This window comes from Antennarius striatus, chromosome 3 (assembly GCF_040054535.1).
Source record: "Antennarius striatus isolate MH-2024 chromosome 3, ASM4005453v1, whole genome shotgun sequence".
Classification (NCBI taxonomy): Eukaryota; Metazoa; Chordata; class Actinopteri; order Lophiiformes; family Antennariidae; genus Antennarius; species Antennarius striatus.
The window spans coordinates 25,327,973-25,352,101 of NC_090778.1; the positions used below are offsets into that span (position 1 = coordinate 25,327,973).

The following is a 24,129-nucleotide window of genomic DNA, read 5'->3' on the forward strand; positions in this document are numbered from 1 at the left end:
CTGGTCTTTAACCTAAAGAAATCCCCAAACCCTGCAGTTAATAGCACTATGCATCATAACCTCTGCCCTCTGAGGGGGCAGGAAGAACTCCCACGCCGACTATTTAGATTCCTTACGAGCCACTTTCCTCCTGCATGTAAACATAGACATGCACACACTCAGTAATGACTGTCAGTGGATACAGTATGATGCTCACACAGGTTATGGCTTTCCAAGCAGTTTGAGCCCATTTAATCTCATCTCTGTATACATTCTTTGTGATCAAACCTTTATCAACAAATATAAATGCAGATAATGAAGGCCTTCCATTAGTAACAGTAATCAATACAGTCATATCAGCGTACAGTAAAGTCCGTTCGAGGTACTGAACAATTCTTTCAGTTGAATTAAAGAAAAAGTATTGTTTATATACATAGAGACAGAAATATACACATGTGCAGGTGGATGTATGAAGCACACCCACAGTCATCAACAACAACATCTCAAATGACCTACGAACCGCTCACTGGTGACGTCGCCATCTTTAGTTCTTCTTCTTTTAGGGCAGGACCCAAATGAAAGAGCTAAACGGTAGATTGATTATGGTCACAGATACTATACCAACACTTAGAACACTGAGTAGGCTTTACAGTTTAGAGTTTACACTTGTGTTGAAGAGACAGAATATAATCATCCCCCCTATCCCCGCCTCTAAATTTGCGGTTTGTTCATCCAAGAGCAGATTAAGTCAGGAACCAATTCAAGACAAAGAAAGTGTGACTGACAGCGGGAATATGTCTCCCTCTCTTTTTTTTTTTTTCCTCTCCCACTCTGCCCCATTTACCTCTTACTCATTCCTTCTCTCGCTGCAACAGTTTCTTTAACTGCCAATTCTGTCTTCTTTTAATTATGTTGTTCATTCTCTCACTCCCCATGAGAAATGTGCAGAAGTCTTTTGACACGACCGGCTCCAGTCCTCCAGTCCTTCCTTTTTTTTAACGTCTCAGTCAGAGGGAGAGTCGTTCCCGGAGAACAGCGTCCATCGCCGCTCCTGCTAAGGGGTCCCTTTTTAAAAAGCCATGTGCTTCATCACAGTTGCGGTCCGCCGCCCTAACAATACATCAAATTAATGACAAATTCACAATTGTATGATTTCAATATTTTCCTCCTTTCTTGTTTTTTATCTTCTTTCACAAATGCCTTTTATGCAAACCGCCCAGAGATTCACCCGTCTTTATATCAGTCTCATAAATAACACCTTCTGCTTTTGGGATCAGCTTGTGGGTGGGTGACCTCTTTTCCTCTCCTCCTGGTGCTTCTATAAGGCATGCTGGGCCAGGACCAGAGCCAAAGCCAGGCTGAGAACCAGAGCCCAGACGTTGGCACACACACAGGCAGCGTGATCCTCTGACAGGCCCCGGGTTCTGCCCGGGCCTCCATCTCTGGGTTCAGGATACTGGTCAGATAGAGGAACACACAGAGAGAAACATGTAAAGGTTAGACATGACTCAGTCGCTCCTGCTCCTTTCTTGTTCTGGCATTTGATGGGGGGGAAATAAAAGAGGGGGGAGAAAGCCAGAGAGTCAAGCTAAGAGTGAGATACAACATGCATCCATGGCAGACCCACTTTGGCACAAACATTAGATGTTTGATCCACCAAATGTTTTGATATGTGAAGTATATTTCAAGCCCCCGCTGCTTAGCATTGTCTTCGCTTCTTAAACAAGTTGGCAACAAAGGAAAGCGTCTTGTGAGAACTTTTCCCTCCCCCCCCCGACTCAACTCTTTTAGGTTGTGCCAGCAAGTCTCTAAACACTTTTTAAAGCTATCATTACAGACTTTATTTACAAGAAAAACACGCTACGCAGCCAAATACACAGCGCAGAAGCCAGTAGCAGCTGTGAATCTCTTTCAATATTTCATTAGGCATAAATTACAGCAAGTACAGACTGAACAAAACATTAACAAGACCCCCCTATATGCAGTTTGACTTCGCATCAAAACACCACGATGCTTATTCTTGGCTACAAGAGGAAAATAATAAAAACATATGTGCAAACTAAGAGAAGGGTTTTTTCTTAGTTTGCTCACATTATTGCAGCGCACATCAGCCCAGATTTTAAACCCTATGGCCTCCAGAGCTCCACTCTTACATTCCCACTACAATGGCCTTATTATGTGCTTTTCCATAAAACTTTTAGCATTTTGAATACTTTTTCAATTTTCCTTGGATTCTCGTAACACAAAGCAGAACCAATTGCCTCCAAGTAAAAGTAGCCTCGTTCGCCCCGCGATTTACAGAGGCACCATTTTCAGTTCGGAACAGCAATACCGAGGCACATCATAAGGAACATGAAACATTTTCTCCTCCCTCTCATTCCCCCCCAATACCACCACCACCAACATCATCACTACCACCATCCTCTCAACTCATCTTCGCCAATGCAACCTCTGCAAAGATTGCACTTTGGTCCATTTCCCTGTACATGGGAGAAAAAAAAACAAACATCTACTCAGATGTTACCTACCAGCATCTCATCTCCCAACAGAACAAGGCAACATATAAACGAGAAAATAAATAATGAGATGGGAAAGAGTGTTGAATTATATCCACAAGACAGGCATAAATGAGTGAGAGAAAGAGGGTTTAGGGATCAAAAATAGCTGCAGTTATCTCTGTACCTGGGCCTGTGCATAATCCATGCTACACAAAGAAAATGGTTTTAAAAAAAAACAGTTGCCAAAAAAACAAAACAAAAAAAACCAACTATGGGTAGCTTGACAATGCACCAAACAAACCCACAACTAGCCAATTAATTAGCAAGGGCAGTGATGTGTGGCAGCAGCCTGTTGACATGAGTCCAGATCTCTGGATTCAGCCAACACACACACACACACACACACACACACACACACACACACACACACACACACACATGCGTGCACCATGACGGAATACAAACAATGTCAAAACACCAACTCATTTTCTCCTGATAACCAAAATGGAGACGGAGGGGATGGAAATCATTTCATTTAAACGGTCGATCAGCAGATATCCCACTTGTTGCCATGCAGGTTATTACACATGTAAATAGACCCTGATCTCGTTATCAGTTGACACAATGGAGCCGCACCTCCCAAGGTTATCAAGAAACCGGGGTTGCGTGGTTTCTGTTCACAATCCATTCCATTCAACCGAGCTACAAATCAACACGGGGATGGCGTCTCGTGATAATACAGGCGGCTGGCACTGTCACTTATTAAATTACACTACAAAAGCTGAAAAATAACAGTCTAATTATTTGCTTTAGGAGCTAAGTGTGGGTTATGTTTTTTCTAAAAAAAAAACCCCCACTAACTTACTAATCAGGATTATACGTATTAGACACAAAATCCATCTTGTCTTTGAGACCCATGTTTATCCATGTAAACAAAGCAGGACTTGTGATGGCTACCGCGGCGCCTAGCAAGACTCAAAGGACCCCGCTTCAGCCCGCATGTTTACTTACTGAGCATAGGATAAAACCCACAACCATTTCCAGTGACATTTTGAATAATTATGCATCTAAATTAGCTGAATGTGCTACGCGCTGTATGAGCACGCCACGACTGACATTAACGGGCTTAGTCACGGACGCAGTCTGTCCTATGCTCGCTCTTCTCCAACTGTGCGTCAGTGTCACGGCCTTTGTCGTCCATCCATCCATCACAAACCTAATGAATTCCGTCGCTCACACTTGCACGTGTGCGTGTGCACGCAGGCGTGTGTGGTCACGATACTACAGGGCCACCGTGAGATTTAGAGGACTGGCCAGTCAGTCTCCTGCCAAAAGGAATCATACCATAACAACACTCCCCTAATTTATCTGTTGGGGAAGTTTGACAAGTTTTAATTGCCAGGCATAGTTGTATCTGAATGCAAGGCCGCCCAAAATGTCCCTACTAGCTCCCTCTCTAATTATAAACTTCCTGCTTGAGTAATCACACGTCTTATTGTTTCCTAATTACCATTTTTACAATAAATTAAACACCATGCTGCAGTGAGACAGCCACAGAGAGGTGCATCAATACTGACATACACACAAAACCTTTGGAGAGTACGATCCCACCATCCATTACGTTTTCCGCCATCCTCTCTCTCCTTCTCTTCCTCATTCTCTTGCTCCAGCCCACCTTTTCCCAAACATTATAAGCTGTTATTGTTATCGCTGGTGCTCGTTCATTAATTCTCCACTTCGGAACATTTTTAAGGTTTTAATTCGCTGTCTTCGCAACAATGAGGATTTCTGCGTAAAGGACAATACTGCATGACTCGGGTGCAGTGTGACTGTTTAATGGCTGCAAAAGCCCCTGGAAATTACCCAAAATAGATGTCTTAATGGGAGTCATTCATTCAGCACGCAAATTTGCGTGCATAAACACTGCACGCTGCTTGGATTTTGTGTGCATCTGTAAAAAGTCACAGAAAATTGTCATGAACAATAACATCAACGGCTGCAAAAGCTTTAAAAGGTTTTACACACTGCAACGTCTAATACAGCCGAGCTGAGTAACTGAGTCTCCTGCAAAGGTGAAAAACATCATTAGTCTTACAGCACAAGCCTTGCACCGCACATCTAAAATACATCTGTAAAACAGAACGATATTTCATCGTGAAAACTAATAAAACTCAACGGCCGGATTAAAGACAAGAAAAGAAAAAGATTTGGCCCAAAGTGCAATGAAATATTCCCATTCTGTGCAGAGAGACAAAAAGAGGGAGGGATGGAGGGTGGGAGGGTTTGGCCGACAATATGCTTCTGTCATTTTCGCATTTTATTTGAAGAGAAAATGAAGTACAGTCCTATCAGAAGACAAATACACGTAGAGCACAGCAAAGACTGATGTGTTAGTGCTCCAGACGGTGAACTCGGTTAGCGCCAGCTTGACTGCACTCCTCTGTAGACGGCATTCAGCAGAGAACAGGCCCTAGGCCAGCATTTCAGAACCGCTAATCCAGATTAAAACCCCTACCTCTCATTTCTTTCACGACTTCATTGTGTGTGAGAGAAATATATCATTTCAACCAAATGTCATCATCTTGGGTGTAGCATAAAATATCTTATCACATGCGTCTGGTCTGATGCGCCAATTGCTTTAACAAGCGTAGAGATCGAATGTGATGTGAATGAGAATGGTGCAATGTGTTGGGCTTTGTGATTATGCCTCTGCACAAAATCCTCTTTTCATGGAAGCAGAGTGAAGTGGGTTTTTTTTTCCCCCCCTTGTTTTCTTGCAATACGTCCACTTTAACTACTTTATGCAAAGCAGTTGCTGGAAACTACTGAAAATATGGGGATTTGTGTTCTGACATCAAAAAATCCATGAATATCACACGCTAATACAATCAATATGCCATGTGACAGACTCCTGGAATACCAATTTGATTCAAAAAAGACTACCTGACTGACAAGCAGGCTATAAATACCCTAACTTTAAATCTAAATATGAGTAACATTTGTAATATCCCAAGGAATGAAATGACTAATGCAAATCTGTTACCTTTGGGATGGTGACAAAAGGAGGTTCTGAGGTGCCTGTCAGCCAATCGGATCCCGTCTTTGTCGTCGCTGAAGGGTCTTGGACGGATACATTTTTGTTTTGCATGTTGTCTATCCCGTAACCGAAGGCCTGAATGGCATTTCCTGCAGGGACAGAGATACAAAGTCATTTGTTTTCGAATGGAGTTCCAGCAAGGAGGCTGCTAGCAGGCAGGCAGCTCTAAGTCAGCTTCTTGGTCCTCTGCCCAATCTATGGCAACCAAGGGAATGTGTGAGGGTGGAGTGGGACTGGGTTAGGATTGAGTAAAAAGGGTTCGGAGAGTCTTTTTGCTACATCAGTGAGCTTGGGAGTTGTACGCCAAACTAATCAAAAACAGCTATCAGAGGTTTGCTTGTACGATGCATCTGAGGGGTTTGTAGTCTCACAAAATACAAATTTCTGCCTTGTGTTAAATATTTTAAACTGCCTTATTTTAACATCCTTTTGCAATCAATTAAACCCCTGTTTATCTCTCTATAAGGAATTCTGTTGGGGCACAATGAACAGATAGAAACAACTTTGACTCATGTCTTCAGCCCATTACGAAGCCCTTTCATGTCGCCGCGGCCGTTCTCGGATTGAAACAAGCCAAACGAAGAGCTGCACTTGAGATGATGAGCCCCGGTTTGTTTCTCAGTAGTAGCTGTACATGCAGAAATGGGATCTTTTAAAGGCAGTGAATCAATCAGCCCCCCAAAACTGAAAAACAGCAGCCTGGGGAATGCACAATTGCTCGTGCATCCGCCTGGTGATGTGCCATGCACACATGTGTGATTCTACATCTAAATGCATGTGCAAGCCTCTGCACAAATGTGATAAATCCCTGTTCAGTCAGTTTTTCAGCTAGATATGGTAAAATAAGGGCTGAGCACCTTTTCACTGTTCATTCGTTTAAAACACAAGGCTTGCTTCTCTTTGTTCAGCGGGAGAGACGGCAAGGCATGTAATTGCTTGGCAACTACCTCCATTATAAGGTCAGTATGCAGAGATGACTTTGAATAGATTTATGTGACTGATCAAATTCAAAACATTGCCAAACAAAGGAAAAATGGCATTTCACCAACATCACGCAAAAGGACAAACAGGATAACGGCGGAGCACAAATGCACAACAGGATGGACGTACGCATAATTGTTACCCCTGATGCACGGCCAGTCCACCTACACACGCCCATGCCCGCACATACACCTAACACACACATACATGGCCGTACTGTTTCTCATTCTGTTGAGGTGCTGCAGCAAAATAAAAGCACGAGAGCTCACCTAATGACTTTAATGCTGGCGGAGGAGCTGCTGAAATGCTCCAGAGCAGCGCGATGTCACGCGTCTCCTTCTCGGCGACGCTTATATATATGTTGTAAGATGTAGGAATAAAGTCATAAATCAAACTAGTTGGCTGCGGGGCCTCCACACAGGATGTTTAACTGCACCCAAATGTTCCACTTAGTGATTAAGCTCATTGCCAATAGCAATTCAATTTAATAATGACTCTGGATATTTTCTTTCCCTTTAACTCCTGGGTATAGCATGCATTGCCCTACCTGGAGGGACAGATGGAGGAGGACGTAATCGAGGATGAGATGAGCAGAGACAGAGGGTGGAGGAGAATCCGACTACATTTTGGACTATAATTATAACATTCTTTAAATGGAATGTTGGCCTCTTCACATTTGCAAATGAATATCGAAAATGTTCTTCTGCTCCTGTGCTTGATCTTGCGAGGAGGGAGCAGAGGTAATAAATGTTTTTTTCTGACATGTTTTATGATTGCAAAGTGCTTTCCTTTTGTCAGGCATTGTAAAAAAATAAATAAAAAAGGCTACACTCTGCAGAAACACAGACAAAACTGTGAAAGTAGAAAATAGGGGTGAGACTGTGGGGCTGATGGGGTCATGGGGAGACGAAAGCTAATCTGTCTATATATTATATGCTTACCATATAACATAGCATGTTGTTTTGTGTATATTCTCCTCTCTGGTGAGTCTAAGTTTATCGCTGCGTTCCCTTGACTGCAGAGAGGAGATGCTGCATTTTATGTTATTTTTCTAGACGCCTCCTCAGCTCCCAGCTTCATCCCTCATCCTGCACTCTCAGCTAAAACGGTACCCCAGCAATCTATTGAAATAGTCTGAAAGCATTACCCACACAATGGAACATGTTAAAGGCAATGGTGTCATGTCGCGCTGATGACACCACCGCTCCGCCACAGCAAGAAAAGAGCTGCGTGTGAGCATGTCTGAGGTTAGCGCTCAGTCATGCTGTGCTCCATGTGTGTTGTTCATCCGATGTGCCAGTGATGATTTAGCTTCTGCTGTTCTTTCATTGGCTGCTTCTGTTCCTTTTCATGACTTTTATCTCCCCGTAAAAAGATGGGTGCTTTTGTTCTCCCAGATTAGAGAGGAAAATTAAATGCATGTAGATTCCTTTGTAATACAGCCGAGCAGATTGAGACGTGGGATTCCAAGAAATGACAAGTTTCTGAGAAATTAAAAACGTTTAATTCAAATGTAATCAGTGGGTAAGACTGTTGTCGGATACACTGTTACTTAAGATGTTCATTAGAAGATTCCTTCCTTCCTGCCTTCCATCCTTCCTTCCTTCCTTCCTTCCTCCTTACATTCAGAGCTACTACTTCTAGCAGGGTGTGGTACTGGAGCCTATCCCAGCTGACACTGGGTTTGGAGCGGGGTAAATCCATGAAACCCACCCCATAACGGGGTTGACACTGAGAGTAAAATCTTTCACACCCACAGGCAAATTTTGAGCCAACAGTTCACCTGTATTGTTTCTGGAGGAAGATGGAGCACCGTTAAGGGACCCATACTGAATTTGCTAACTCCACATGCTAAAGCCCCAGGTTGGGGTTGGAGCCCAGAACCTCCTTGCTGTGAGGCAATTCAACATTTTACCACCCCATCTGTCAATATTTGGATTTTCAGCACTTCTACCATCCACACCACAGCCGTCTCACTGGAGAGCTGTATGACATTGAAAAACACAATCTGACACGAAACCATTAAAGTTGCATTACATCAAACTTCATGTCTCGCTCCACTCTTACATGGCGGCAAGAGCAACTACCGCATCACTCACTTGTGCTCCTATCAATATTAAATGACTGCTAGCTCGCTATTGGTTACAAAACACATTTCACATGCATGCAGAGTATCCGCGTGTCAGTATACGGCTCACTTAGGCATGTGTTGTCGGTGAAGTATCGCAGGAAGTTCATGCATTCCTCCTCCTGGTTTCCGCTGCCCTTACAGGTGCACCATGGGGAGATGGTCCAGTTGGAAAAGCTGTTGTCGACGTAGTTCGGAGTCATGTCCGTCCCTGTGAGGGCAACAACACACAAAAAAACCACACTCAGACACACATTAGGACAAACAGTTAAGGGTCACTAATGGAAAATAATGGATTACATTCATTGCAAACAGTATCTAAAATGGACAACAAGATGTTCGTCATGGGAACGGATTTGCCTTCTTTGAGTTGATGGGAAGGTGAAGTGGTCTCTGCTTTATTTTAGATGTACAGAGACCATTATGTTATGATTATTTTTGCAAAGTCAGTGCTTTAGGAGGAGTGTGTGCTGATGAAATATAGAACGGCTACAGCAAAACATTTTTTTCTCTTGAACATGTGTCACTGCTTTTAGCCTAAGTCAGGGCGGTTAGATAGACTTTGTGTCATTTCCAGTGAAATCTAGGAAGCGCCATGACATTTTATCACTTCATACTACATAATTTATGACACATGGTGGGGAGGCACTGGCTGATCCAGAAATATGGACACTTCACTGAGCTGCACTGGAAGTTAAAAAAAAAAAAAAAAAAGTTATTTCATGTAAATTTGCATTTGGAACTCGTCGGCTCTGTGCTGCTGCTGCAGGATCGCTGAGGTTCTGTTATCAAATGTTGGCTGGGCTTGAAAAGTGCGCACGTGCAAAAGCTGTGCACATTGTTTGAGCAACATTTAGTTCGAGCAAACAGATGGACATCAAGAGAGTTAATTAAGTTAACACTCTCTCTGCCTCTACTCACTAATTACTGCTAGTAGTCAGAGGATGTCCTCTACGCCGAGGGACATATCAGACCAGGAGAGAGCGAAGTGGGACTCTCCCTCCTCCTCTTCACCTTGTCTATAACAATCAGACTGTATCTTACCTTGTGTCTGAAATTACAGGAAATCATCGCAGCACTTCCACAGGCTTTCCACACAATGTTACTTTTTTCCTCACTCACACACACTCACGCCATCACAGTGTCACTCACAGCCCATCTGCACTGACCGATGAGCCTTGCGTAGGAGGCCAAGCAGGCTTGATGATTGTCTTGGTTGGGACAGGTGCTGACTGCGTGTGGAGTCACCCAGCAGTTCACGATGTAATCAGCCAGCCTGGACCTGCATAGCAAACAGGCACCGACAGAAAAATGACAGGCATGGACTCAGTCGTGATCACATGATGGACGAGCATACATAATCATACACAAATTCAAAGCAAGGGGATATTTTTTTGGGGGGCGCGATTTTCGTCTCTGCAGCACCTGCCAATTGTGACCAACATCAAACCGGGAAAGTAGATGCAGCATCTGGTTCCGGACGTCTAACAGGTGTTCTGAATAGCTACCAGGTCTCGCTACGAGTCTCCATGCCAACATCCTATTCACCCTCATCACTGCACGCTACATAAAGCCGGTGATTGTGCATTTGCATGAGAATGAGAGAGATATACCCTTTTGGCCTTCGTTTCCAATGCTTATCCAGGACATCTTCACTGTATCCAAACTTTCTCCCGTGAACCGAGGTTGAACCGATAAAAATAGTATGTTTTGTTTCAGTGTGTGTTTGCGCTAAGAGCTTAAAGTCTTCGGAGGCCCCCAGGGTGGCATTGCTAATCCACTTAAGTAGGTTTATTGGGAGAAGCATGTGCAAAGTTGCTCTGTCTGTACTGTTCACATCACAGCTGCCCACTAAGTGAATCATAATCCATTGCACATCTCTCCCTCTGTAACCCTCCATCTCTACGTCTCTGAAGTGATTCAGTCACACTGACCCTTTGTGCGGCGCTGAGGTCAAAGGTGAAGGCTGTCTTGTCTGTTGTGTGGAAACAAACACGCACACAAACACACACACACAAACACATGCACGAATTTCATTGAATGGGTCTCTGGTCTGGATGCCAGGCAGCCAGCGGCGTTAACATCTCCCTTTCCATATATCTAAATGGAATTGTTTGACATGTTGGGAAATGCCCAAATTCACTTTGTGATCTTCTTGTGGAACTCCTGACAAACAGCAAATTAATATTTTCATTACCGTTTAAAGGATTTCTTCACAGAAGTCTTTCCAGTGCTTTTCCAACAAACTTTCGCACCCCGTCTCCACGGCTCACATTTGAACCTGTTTTCATTCGAGCGTTCTAGTGTTCTGAGATAACGTTTTTGCTCGTTCTTGTGTTGTACAGCCAGAATAGACAAAAATAATAACATTGCGTCTTGATTTATGCCTCAGGAGAAGTACCCCCTTTGCTGAATCTATTCTGTAAAGTCATCTAGAAGTCTTTCCCTGGTAATTACTTATCCCAAAGATAAATTTAAAAAAACCCCCCAACTGTGTAAAGTATTCACTGCAAGTTACACATTGTCATTAATTCAGGACTGTTTAACTTTATAAGCGACAAATCTCATGTTAAAAAGTTATTTGTTTGACTTCAGCATGCTTTTTATCAATGGATGAAGAGTTGATTCGGTTATTTCCTGTTGTTTCTAATTCCTTACTGTTTAAACTGTATTTTCTGAAGAAAGAGAGAAAGCGTGAAAAATAATCAGCGTGATTCCCCAGAGTACGAGGTTAGGGTTAGGTGGGATGTTAATCACACTGAGTCACTGTTTTGTCTGTAAACATGCATCGCCGCCGTATCACTTCTGCTTCTTGCAGTGCCTCTACTTGATCTGTTAATCATCATTTTCTATCTTCCTCATAAGTCTCTAAAGTAATTGGATTAGATGAGATAAAGTGTGGTGATGCTGAGCCTCTACCTGCCTGCTCATCTACACCCAGAGCATTGCTTTTGCTTGGAGCCTTAGAGATACATGCAGCGATACGATCCTGCAGCAAGTCGACGCAAATCTACTTATTGTTATGTCGCATCTTAACGGCGAGCTGATTTGGGTGTGATGAGGTCACTATCTATCCATCTATCCTTCCCCTCTCCATGCCTTTCACCACGGTGGAGATGCAGCCAGTCGATGAGATGGGTTTGGGGCCCCCAGCAGCAAAACCCCACTCACACTTCATTACTCCGACTCTATCTCCATCCACCCTCACATCAAATCACCCGGGGAGCCTCTCAATGTGACATGCTGCTAAGATCGCATCTGAGGCCACGCTTCAGAAAACGGAACATACAGCTTCTCCAACATGGCTTCAAGGACCGATACGGATGCACCAGCATGCAAAAACCCACCCACCGGCATAACCATACCTATAAGTGCACACATGCAAGAGGGCGGCACACTTCATAGCGCTAATTCCCACAGAAAAAGGACACGCAACCATCCATCTCTCCTCCCGTTACGCTCTCTCATCCAATTGCTGCTTTTGTTTTTTTGTGTCTGCAATCATGTCACAGATGACAAAAAAAGATCTAACAGACAGAGAGTAGAGGGAACAACTCCACCCTGGTCGAACAAAACAAACATGAGACCCACATTTTCCGATTTTTTTGTCTTCAAGTTAAAGCCCGTGTGCTCTTGGAGAATGTGAACGTTAGTTTTCTCCAGCAACAGCTCAGACCACAGAAGAATAAAGAAACTCGAAAAACACTGTGTTTCTTTTTAGATGCAAAGCACTTTCAGACAATGATGGCTTAAAAACAGTAATTTAAAGTTTAGAGAGGTGTCCTGAGTGTTCAGACAATGGTGTTACAACACCGGGATGCAGCAAATTTCATGGCTTCCACAGGCTTTCCATTATACCTCGGAAAAACACCACTCGCTGCTGAAATTACAGGCTGTCGAGCTCAAAAGAGTTTTATGGTCATTTCAGCCACTCAGACCCCAGGGTAGTGGCAGGGGAGCCCCCAATGAGGTAGACTTCTTTCACCCAACCTGACACTTTAAACACAGTGATTCGACGGAGCGCTGAGTGCCTGTCCATCCAGCTTGGCAGTAATAGAAAACTAATGGCTTTTTATATGGATTCTTATTCCTATCACTCGATGCCCATGAAAAACAATGCGACTCAAATCAGTGTCAGTCTCAGAAACCATTTCCTCAAGACGGCAGGAGAGACAGGTAGGAAAACAAAAAAAAAAACCTTCGAAGTCCTCTAATAACTTCCTTTGTATAATAAAAAAACAATTTATCCGATTTAGAGACCTCACCTCTGTGCTCTGTTGACAAATATGAGTTCTCCTGCAGATGCTTTCTGTTCAATGTGAAATTATGGCTCTTAGTTCTTATCTCTCCCCTCAGTCTGCAGCCTAAAGAGGCTTTAAAACCCGTATCTCTCACTTGTGTAAAGAAAGCAGAACAATAACCATGACACAACAGCTGCCAACATAATAGCAGCAACACGGAACGTACGAGGAAAACAAAAGATGCCTTGCTTGGCTTAGCTTTGTCTAGCCTTTGTCTCTTTCCGTCGGCTTTTTTTTTTACCTTATCGCTACTCGTCTCTCTCATTCATGTCTTGTTGTCAAGTTCATATGAACTGATTGTCATTGCAAAAGTGCTCGCAACTCAGAACAAAGAAACGTGACCCTTATTCAATCAATTGGAACAGCCTTCTGCATCCTTTGGCGGTTGGCCTTTCACACCAAACACCAAGATTTGACACCTTCATCATTCTCTCCAACCCCAAGATGATCTCTTCCTTGCTCAGGTTGGAGGTGATTGTCCTTTTCACCCATAACTCTTTTCTCCCAAACGCACTCCGGCCATTTCTGGCAGCACTGTATTCGTTTGCAATTCCCGGTTGATTGTCTAAAAGGGCAAAGTAGACAGATAGTCAGTCAAAACGGGAATCAGTTTAGCTTGGGTGTCCCACTCTTCCCCAATTCGGACTGACAAAAACTGGCTGGTAACACAACTTTGTGTGGGTAAGTCAGAAGGAAATCCAAAGTGGTGTCGACTGATTGAGCATTTCTAAAGTAAACCCACTTTGTGTTTTATTTTGAAATACTTACGTGTAAGAAAGCTCTCTTGACAACTCTGTTTCTGTTACTTCTTGTCTTTCTACGGTGTTCTGTTTGCACTCTGCGCTGCAGATGTCGCTCAGACTCCCACTGAATGTTATGTCATTGGGATGAATGCTAAATCAACCGTGCCACAGACAACAGTCACTGTCTGTCTTGTCTGTTTGGCGAGGGGCGAGCAGATTATTCAAGGTTATCTGAACACCCTCAATACACTCCGAACAAGGCAAACAGCCGTCCAACAGACAAAGAGTACGCATCAAACAAATGGATGAACTGTCCCTGAAGGAGTGACAAAGTTAGCGGGACGCTCCAGAACGGTTATGACCAGCAATTAAGTTGCTGTTCGTCGCATTTAAAGCAATCGTGCAGGAAAAGTTTAAAGCTGCAGGTAAATGCTGCAGCAATCAGCGGGACTCCTCAGCTACAAAAGACGCAGAATGATTTAGAGTGAAAGAGGAGGCCCTAATTGACACACTCAAAACCACATATCGACCATTCTGTAGATCCATCTGAAGTCCTATTGATACTGTTTGCATTAATAATAGATACATTACAACTGGAGGAAGAGACTGTGAAGGAAAGGATGAGGCCCAGTCGGTAATTACTGCAGTTTTCCACTATACCATGTTCCCTTAGAGATTACAGCTAGGAAAGTAAATGTGCATATACTAATCCACGTATTGGAATTAAATGCACACAACTCTTTTTTTTTTTCCCCAGCCCCTGCCCTATCCCACTCGTTACATCCATCCAGCCCTCTTCTATTTTCTTCTCACTGCATTTGCTTTTCTCATGTAAAGTAAGAAAATACAACATGTAGCTCGAGTGAGGCTAAAGGCACACATTGGTGCAAAGCGTGCTTTTGCATTGACATGTGATTTATTTACACAGACTCACACTTGAACAAAAGACACCCTTTGATTCTTTTGTAGTTTGAATCTTAGATCTTCAAACACGAGACTAGTTATCTTATTATTTATTAATTTATATTTTTTGTTATTTCTATCCTGGACATTTAAGATTTTTTGACAAATAAAAGTATCTGGCAGCATGGGCAGACAATTTTACAAGTATTAAGCCATTTTCTCCACAATGTTTGATCAGATTTCACCTTTCACAATATCTGCCCATCACATAGTTGATCTCACCTTTCCTCTGGCTTTTTCCACACGGATCCTGCAAAAGCTGCAAAAACATAAAAAAGCTAAAATACAAGAAATAAAATGGGTTCATACGTATGAATTTATCTGTCCATGCAGCAAGATAATTCTACTAACAATATGTCTTTTGAAGCTAAAAAATAAATAGGCAAAGATATGGTGAGACAACTAGTAAATAGCTTTTAAAAAAAACGATAATTTATCTCTTGTTTTCCATCTAAGATTTAAAATCCTGTCCGGTATGGTAGAAATGCATTTAGGAGGCGATAGAAACAGTCCAGGTGTTATCAGCTCAGAAGCTCATTTTTTAGATGCAAGTAAGGGAAAACATGATTTATAAGTGCAAGCTTTTGTACTTTTTCCTGAGAGGAACACTTGAGTTTGATTTCTCTAAATGTTATACATCCATGATGCCAGTGGTCTGTTCTATAACTAGATAACTGAACCTGTTTCTGTGCTAAATCTGCCAGCAGTCATTTATAGCCATTGTTGAGATGGTTAATGACTTGTTTAGGCATGCAGATCTTATCTGACAGGCTGTTTTTTTTTCACTGCATGTGATTCTGGAGTCTTAGTTGTTATCTGGGTTGAACAAGCAATTCGTGTTCTTATCCCTCCGTTATTCAATTAGCGCTTATATCTCTGTTGCCGCTACAGCCGCACGCAAAGAAGAAGTTAATTTCACAAATCTGTTTCATCGGAGTCAAATCTTAACTGCAACTCTTGCAATGTCATTGAAGGAAGTGTGTGTTCAGGGAAAACCGCAGTAGGTCCTTTTTTCCAGCACTCCAGCCAAAAAATTGAAAATAAGAGGGAGAGATGAAATGACAGCAACATCCTGACTTCTTTCAACTTCATCTCAGAGAAATGTCATGTCTGGGGCAGTCTCACCCTCTCTCTCTCTCTCGCCCCCTCCGTGGAGAACTTTGTCAGATCCAACAGAGGAGATTGTTGATTCAAGATAGTGAGTTTGTGGTTGTATGTGAAGCAGAGAAAGCGTAGTGTCTAATGAGTTTCCTGTAAAGACACAAAGTGGGCCAAATTACCTGTATAGTGAGCAATTGTCTCAGGTTTCCACTCTGATAACTAGTCGCCAAAGAAGTCAGGCACCAAGAGGGGCTAGAGACCACTGGAATATAAATCAAAGATGTGTTGCATTGATTTCTCACCCAATCCATACAGAACACACACACACACACACACACACACACACACACACACACACACACACACACACACACACACACACAACTCAATGCTCTTTGGGTCACGCTTCATTGGTGATGTTGGGTGAACTTGGGGACGGGGAGTTTCTCTGCAAGCATACGGCGCCACTTCTATCCAAATATAGCCTATTTTCACTCTGTGGACCCAACCATCTCAAACGAAGGCAATTTTGGATTCACTGGAGGGGTTGTGAAAACACAGGAGGACAGAGGAGTGTCTGTTTCTGTCCGTTTGTGTGGGATTATGGAAAGCAATAATAAAATAACTGCGGCAGGAGTACAAGCAGGTGTAAGAAATGAGAGCTGCTCCATTTAATGCTTGTTCTCTGTCCATCTACCGTCCCTAGATCTCCACAGTATGTCAACAATTACCTCCTCAGAGACCGGGAGGAGAACAAAATCTTCCAGTGCAATATGCCTCCTCAGCCAACGCCAAAATTATATATTTGAAATCCTTTCAAATTTTTATTTTTTGTTTGATTGAGCTCCGGGCTCCACCTGGAACAATCTGAAAAGTCTCCGAAGGTGAAATCACAGCCAATCTGGCACCAGGTGAGCTTAAGGTAGAACTCAAAAATAAGGTATTTGAAGGCATTTTTCACAATGTGCAGTGGGGAAAAGCTGGCTTTTCAGAGTCTAAAATAAATAATAAAATAGGCGAGTATACATTTTTCAATACATTTTGACTTGGCCATGTTTTGAGCGGTGACCCTTCCTTCATCAGAGCGCAATGTGGGGCGTCACGCTCGCCTTTGAGATGGCCCTGCAGACTTCTCTAGCGGGTACGACGAAACCGCTGACCTCCAACCCGCTGCAGTGGCTTTACAGCGCAGATCGATTCCCTGGACCTCCCTCCTCTCCTCTCCTCCCTCGCTCTCTCATTATCTCCCCACACCTCTCTTCCTCCTCCCATCCCCACAGTCTCTCCTGATCCGTCCCTTGCGTTAAAATGAAATAGGCCTGGCCTAGCTGTGTTCCCTCTCTCCAGAGTCAGACAGGTATCCCCAGGGGGAGACAGGCCTGTCATGGACTGATCTTCCCCGATGCTTTTATCAACACATCTATGAGAGGGGAGGGGAGGTTTCCTTTTTTTTTTTTTTTCTACTTTATTGTGTTCTGATTTCAGGCTTCCTTTGAGGGTTGTTCATTTTTGTGATGGAGACAAGAAAGAAACAAATGATCTTTCGATTGATTAACAACTGAAAAATATAACAGGTTCTTGGATGCGTGAGTTTGATAAATAAACCAAATCAAAAAATGTCTAAGTTCGTCTAGGACACAGGATTGTCCGGTGAGGAGGCCTGATGAGGAGGAGATAGAGGACACCCAGACAGACAGAGGACACATTAAGAATATCTCACAGAAAGGCGCTGATTGTGGATACCTCAAGGCAGAATAAAACCACCAATCAGACTGTAGTGTCAGCACGGCACTGACCAATGACATCTCAGAATAATTGAATCATGAGAATCTCATGGATGGCAGCACTTATTCACCGCAGCAGAATGCCGAAGATTATTAAAGTCACGTTCACGCTCAAAGTGGTTGTGTGTGAGCCTGTGGCTATGTGTGTGTCTGTGTGTGTGTGTGTGTGTGTGTGTGTGTGTGATTGCCAAATTGCCATCCTGTCAGCCAGCGTGTGTCCGCACTGTACGATTGTGTGTGCCTGCATCGAGCCGCTGACCTTAGCAGGACATTACGCAGCCACAGATAATGAGCTTTAACGTTCCATTTCATCTTTCTCAGTAAGGAGGTGCACAGCAGACACCTGAGGTCCTAAAGGTCAGTGAAAGCCACTCAGCCTGAAAACAGATTACACAATGCAGGCAAGCAAGTAATTATTAGGACAATCATAAACTAGAGAAGAGGCCATGGAGCCACCCTCCTTCAGCAGCATGGTGGTTGAACTTAGTATTTTTATGGAGGGGAATTTGAGTTTCGCCATTATCACTCAGTCTTGACAGCTGCTGAACTCAATGGAAATGGAATGAATGTGACGCACGGTGGACATAATTCCCCAGAAGGAATTATTGCACATGGCTAGCAACACTAATTTGAATTTCATATGGTTGTAAATCAGTTTTACTTGTAGAATGAAATGATTCTATCTCATCTGTAAAAGATAAAAACTATCAGTGCAAATGTAATAGAAAAGAAAATATTCACAATTAGGTTAGGCCTTGAGGTCATTCATATTGTGTAACACGCTATTTATTCTAGTGTTCAAAAAAAAAAAGTAATGATACTCAGCATTTGCTTCAGGTAGTGGATTTGAAACACACTAGATGTGCTGTTTGGGACAAAAACCGAAAAAATATATATCCATAACTTTTCACATTAAGGAATTCATTTGCAATGACTGAAAAAGAAGCGACGGATTTGCAGGCAGCTGCTGCAATTAATGAGCCACAAGAGGTGATATCATGTTCCTGATGAGGAAGGTCGGACGACCACTTGGATTATTCGACCAAAGACATCCATCAAGACTCATGACTGATTGGATCAGCTGCTCCTTCCTGACGCCGACACATGAAAGTCTAAAGTTCCTCCCTCTGATAATTCTCACCTCAAGAATATTATTTTTAGTTCCGAGGTTCTTAACACTCGGTCAAACTCCATTAAGCTCAGAAATGAGCTTTTAAATACTTATGATTCAAACGTTCCGCATTCATTTATGCTGTTACGGTAAATCCGATGAACTTGGAGCATCTTGTCGGCCATCGATGTCCAAACGTAGCCCATAGTTCTGGGTTAAAAAACACTTTGACGGCAGGATTGGCTGACAGAACAACCGCTGTGTTTCACTTGCTCTCAGCAGCACTAACACAAGGTAACATGTCACGGCTGGGTAGGTGTGAATTGAATCCAGCTGCTCGGATCCAATATGGGCCCCAATGCAGCCAACGTGATCCACTAATGTTGTGTTCAACGTAATTGAGCATTGTCCCTTCAACTTAGCCTCACGTCTTTATTCTCAGTCTAATAGCCTCCAGTTTCTCTGGAACACTAATTACCTCGCTGACAAAGTTACACCAGAGAAATAGAAAACTTAAGGATGTCATCGTAGAGATATTTCTGTCAGACAGGCGCTCTCTCTCTAAGATCTGTCCATCAAAAACACTCGGTCACGCGTGCACATTGTTGTTTCCAATTAATTTCCTGGACTGCGGCGGCCCGTAACACTCTAATTTGTCTCGTCACAGTTAAATGAAGCCGTATTTTTTTCTCTTCACTCTTTAACATAAAAGATATCTAATGTGTTTCGTTTCAGGAAAAACTTCTTTCACTCCCCAGTCGACTCTCTCCTTCACAGTCACTCATTATGTTAACACAATTTTATCAGAATCAATATACAGCAGAGGACCTTTAATGCTACTGCAGAGATTATCACTGATATTGGTAATTAACTCTGGCAAATTTTAGATAAACATGAGCTCACAAGTCCGCCTGTCAATTTCTTTTTTCTTGTTTGCGCTCATATCTGGATGCACATGCATCATAATTACATGTATAATGTTATCTCCCTTGATAATAGATGTCATTTTACTACATGTGTTGTTTTTCTCTTGCTCTTATTCACATATTTATGTCTCAAGAATGTGGTTATGATTAATTTTTTTTACTGCAGAATTTTCTTCAGATGTCTAGCATTTTAATTTTACTGTCAAAAGGGCAAGAAAATCATGAATTTTAACACATTTGAAAAAAAAAAACACCTTTGGAGGGTCAAAAGTTCACTTAAGGCAGTTAAAATCCAGCAAAAACAAATTACTGCCCTGATGCCCCTTGTATCACCAACCCGCATACATTTCAAGACACTCTTAATAACCCCCAACCGCCACACCGTTTTCCCTCCCTTCACCTGCAGAGAGCATCCTGGCGGCAGACCTTGCGTAGCTCCAGACAGTTGGGTTTCTCCTTATCGTTATAGGAGCAGTCGGGCACGATGGTCTGCCTGCGCCGTTCTGCACACCCCTCGGTCTGGCAGGGGCAGAAGAGCAGCCGGTGGCTGAACTCGTGCGGCACGCGGTCCAGGAACAAGCGCAACGCTTTGTGGCACCGCTTCCTGCTGCAGGTCTCGCCCTTGTTGGGGTCCTCCTTGCGACAGGTGGCGATGTACGAAGAGCGTTGCCTCTTGCAGCTGCCGTTCAGGTTGCACGCTTTGGCCGCATCGAGACAGGGGTTGCAGTTTTTCTCGGGGTCCAGGCATTGGAAACCTTTTGGGGCCACTGTCAGCATCCCTGATAAAAAGAAGGAAATTCAAAGAAAATTCAATTTTGTGGTTAAAAATAGTTTCAGTAATTGACACACTTGAAAGAGACTTTTGATTACATGTATCTACATGCCTACTTTGCATCGATATCACTGGCTTTTATGCCATTGCTATTACTGATTTATATACAACACGGATCAAATAGAATCACACAAAAAAGGTAGCGCTCTCTCCACCGATCCCCAGACTCAACATCATCAGTTTGATAAGGTTTACAGCGGGCTCAGCTGAAGAGCGTGATCAACAAATAAAACAATAATCCTCGCATCTCCACCCGCCTGGGAGTTCATTGGTAACGTTAGACTTTTAGAACTGGAGGAGATTCTTCAATATCAGCTGTGTTTCTCCTTTTCTCCGACCAACCAGCCCACCATCCTGAATTATTGATCCATTCTGTTTCAGACCTTGAGTGAAACATGAATTAATTAAGCTATGATTCCAAATTGGATGTTAATAAATTATTCATTTCCACGTAAACCTGTGGCATGATTGTTATAATATTAGTCCATTACCAAGTTACCTCAATTTGATGGAAATAATATTTATTTAGATACAATTATTTGACTTCAAATGAAGTAAACAATGCATTTTTATTAGTGTGTAATGTAACACAAACAGGAGACCTTGGGAAATATTGACAAGACATCCCGCTGATGTGATCTCTGAATGTGTGTTGGAGCTGTCTTTCACCTTCTATCCTGTGGTTCCAAAACAAGCACTGGTTGAAAGGGTGACAGGTAGAAGCAAGAGGTTATCTTTCTACGTCTTGACCTGAAGACAAACTGCCGACATGTCCAATTTGTACCCTGCCTCCCCCACCACACCCCTCGAGACCAAGGCGAAGGATCAGCAGTCATTGGTAATGAATGGGCGTGGCTATGCTTGAGGATATGGCAAGGATGACACAGAACCTTCGCAATTATCCATGCATCATATCTGTGGAAAGGATTACTCACTAGGTGTGTCTCTGTGTTTATGAAACATATAAAACACACCTTTTTCAGACAAATACTCGTAATAAAGCAGGATCATGTTCGCTAGCGGAGCCCGTCTCTTCTATTCAGGCTATATTAGAAGAAGTTAACCTCCCTCCCCTGTAGATAATGATATTTCAGAGGTCGTGGCGGCATGGTGACACCCGGAGAGATTCATCTCTTATTCAACAGAACCAATCTCACTCTGTGTCTATCAGACGAACCGGAGCAGGAAGAAGAGCATTTCTTTAAAAAAAAAGATAAAAAAAAAGGTTGCACAAGATGCTGTATTGCTTCCAAATGGGGCAACGGACTTTATATCAATAGTAAAAAATGCGGATATGAAAAAAGCAGCAAATCAGTCCAGGAGAAGAAAACAAACAAACCCTCAGCACTAAAAGTTTCTGATCAAATTAGATGAGAAAAACCTAACCGACACTATAGAATGATAGGAGATTCAGATCAACAGTTCATGACAGAAAGCATAGAAGCACAAATAGTCCAACTTTCTGTTAGAGCCCTTTCATTTCGATACATTGAGGTTAAATGTTGCAGTGGATGTGATAGATATGAGACATGTTTCTAACTTTAGCTGTATCTGGGTTCAAATTATTTTCTTTCTGTCTTTTCTTCAACGCCGGCTCGCAGAACCTTTTTTTGCTTTGCTTCAATAAAATGTTTCTTATTAATTTAAGACATTGCTGCATCATCAAATGAAACAAGCCGTGCACTCACTTTGGAAGGAAGATAAAAACGATGTCAGACAGAAAACTGTCTGGTGCAGCCGACCGAAAGAGGCAGACAGGATTGTGCTCTGATCATTTCCCTAAACCAAACCTTATAGGCAGGATCAGACAATTAGCTGACCTTGTCAAGGAGACGCAGCTCGATGGACAGCTACAAACAGAGTCAAAAAGAGAGCCGGGCTTTTTGCCCCGGGTGCGAACCGGCCGAATTAGGGCCAAAGCATTGCTAAAACGGGCTAAGCTTGTCTGACGCAGGCCTGAAGACGGGCGGTACTGTCCGGCTGGAGGAAAGGTTAGTGGGGCGGCTGTCCGGTGGTTCAGGCCGCATTACATTGATGGATTGCAGTACCTAAATCTCCCCTGGCCATCTGCAGACTCTAATGTGGGCCACTGGGGTGGGGGGGTCCAGGATGAGAAGAGTATAGGAGAAGGATGAGCCCTAAGATTTATCTGATCAAGCACAGCTGAAGCCACCTTTGAGACTGCAGCAATGGACAATTTTTATACCTCTGATTGGAGAGCTGAGATTGAATTCGGTTCTCAGACCCAGAAGATGTCCCGGGGCAAACATAACACACAAAGCCCACTTGATGAGTCGTACGTGCTTCCACACAAACAAGACGACGGCGAAGAGTGGAAGAGGAAGGAAGCGAAGTGGAGATGGGAGGGGAAAATGCAGGGGGGGTATTGTGTTACAGAGTAATAATTGATTTTCCGAGCGCATTACAATGAAGGTTTTCAGAAAACATATTCCGCTGTGATGTGAGGAGAAAGGGGTTGATAAGCTAATGATACGAGACGTATAAAAATGGAAAAAGCTTTAAGAGGGGGAGAAGAAGGGAGAGCAGCTGATTGCGGGAGCTGATCGGGGCCGTTAGAGGGGTGAGGCGGGAGGACACAGATTGGACAGCCTCTCACACCGTCTTGTTGAGGGTTTTCAATTAATCCAACCTAATTCCACGAAGACATGCATCTCTAGTGCTCGGAATAATTAACCCAGAGCATCAGCGGTGTAATCAGCAACTCTCAGGATCACAATACTTTAAGGCGTATCTATTAGCACACCTAGCTGGCTATACTATACATTAATGAGTGAGCAAGACACCGATTGAATGAGCAGACAGAGCATTTGCTGATTAATTAAAGTAATAAACAGAACCATCAGTGCCATTGAGAGCAGGAAAATTATAATGTTTGGTTTTTTTTTTTACCCCCATTATATCTCAGAATTGACTGTGTGCAGGGGTGTTTTATGTGCTGCACAAAATGCAACGCGTATTAAATAAAAACACGTTCACGACAAGGGTTACGGGTCGTCTTATATTATTTGATCACAGCTGCTTCTTATGCATTGGAAAATGTGACCTCATAATTTTTATGTCAACAACAGTTAAAGCATCGACATTGCTTTCGGTGATCTTGACACTTAACTGTAAATAGGCTTTTAATAGGTCTCTTCACTCTACGGGCGTCATAAATTAGACCCCACTGATGGCAGCGCGGTAGAAATAAACATCTCTTCTTTACGCATACATAGTGTAACCCAGGGAGATAAAGAAAGAGAGGGGGAGAGAGGGATAAGAGGTAAGATAGGAGACAGATGGAAAGAAAATTAAAATTACCAAAGACCTGTGTTCCACTGAGAAATGAGAAAAAAGGATGATAAAGAGAGGAGGAGGTGAACGGGTTGGACAGGGCATGCATGAAAGAGAAGTGGATAACATGTTCGTGTGCACTGGATCTGGATTTTGATGTTTCTTTTTTTCCCTGAAGAGTAAAAGATCTCTCTTTTCCAGTAATTGCTCTCTGTCAGCCTAATTTGAATTCTGCATTTCATATATCATCCCATACTCAAGGGATGCTGCGCAGCTGAGGGGAGTTCAGCCCAGGTTAGGAAAGGGCTTTTAGCTGCGGGTATGTTCTCAGTAATTAGGAAAGGTGCCAAAGTTGGGATTTAATATGGCCCAGGGTGAGTGTGCAAGAGCT

The 24,129-nt window shown here is 43.0% G+C and overlaps 1 protein-coding gene across 1 annotated transcript in view; it reads right to left on the minus strand.

The window, feature by feature from the left end:
- Positions 1–211: 211 nt before the first annotated feature.
- LOC137592481 (GDNF family receptor alpha-2-like) overlaps positions 212–24,129 on the minus strand; it is a 43,699-nt gene continuing 19,781 nt past the window's right edge. Inside the window, exons 4-8 of the mRNA XM_068310683.1 lie at positions 20,013–20,391; positions 9,853–9,965; positions 8,754–8,894; positions 5,521–5,663; positions 212–1,435 (exon numbers count right to left, since the gene is read on the minus strand). Coding sequence (XP_068166784.1) covers positions 1,298–1,435; positions 5,521–5,663; positions 8,754–8,894; positions 9,853–9,965; positions 20,013–20,391 — 914 coding nt within the window. The 3' untranslated portion in view covers positions 212–1,297. The remainder of the gene's footprint in view (positions 1,436–5,520; positions 5,664–8,753; positions 8,895–9,852; positions 9,966–20,012; positions 20,392–24,129) is intronic.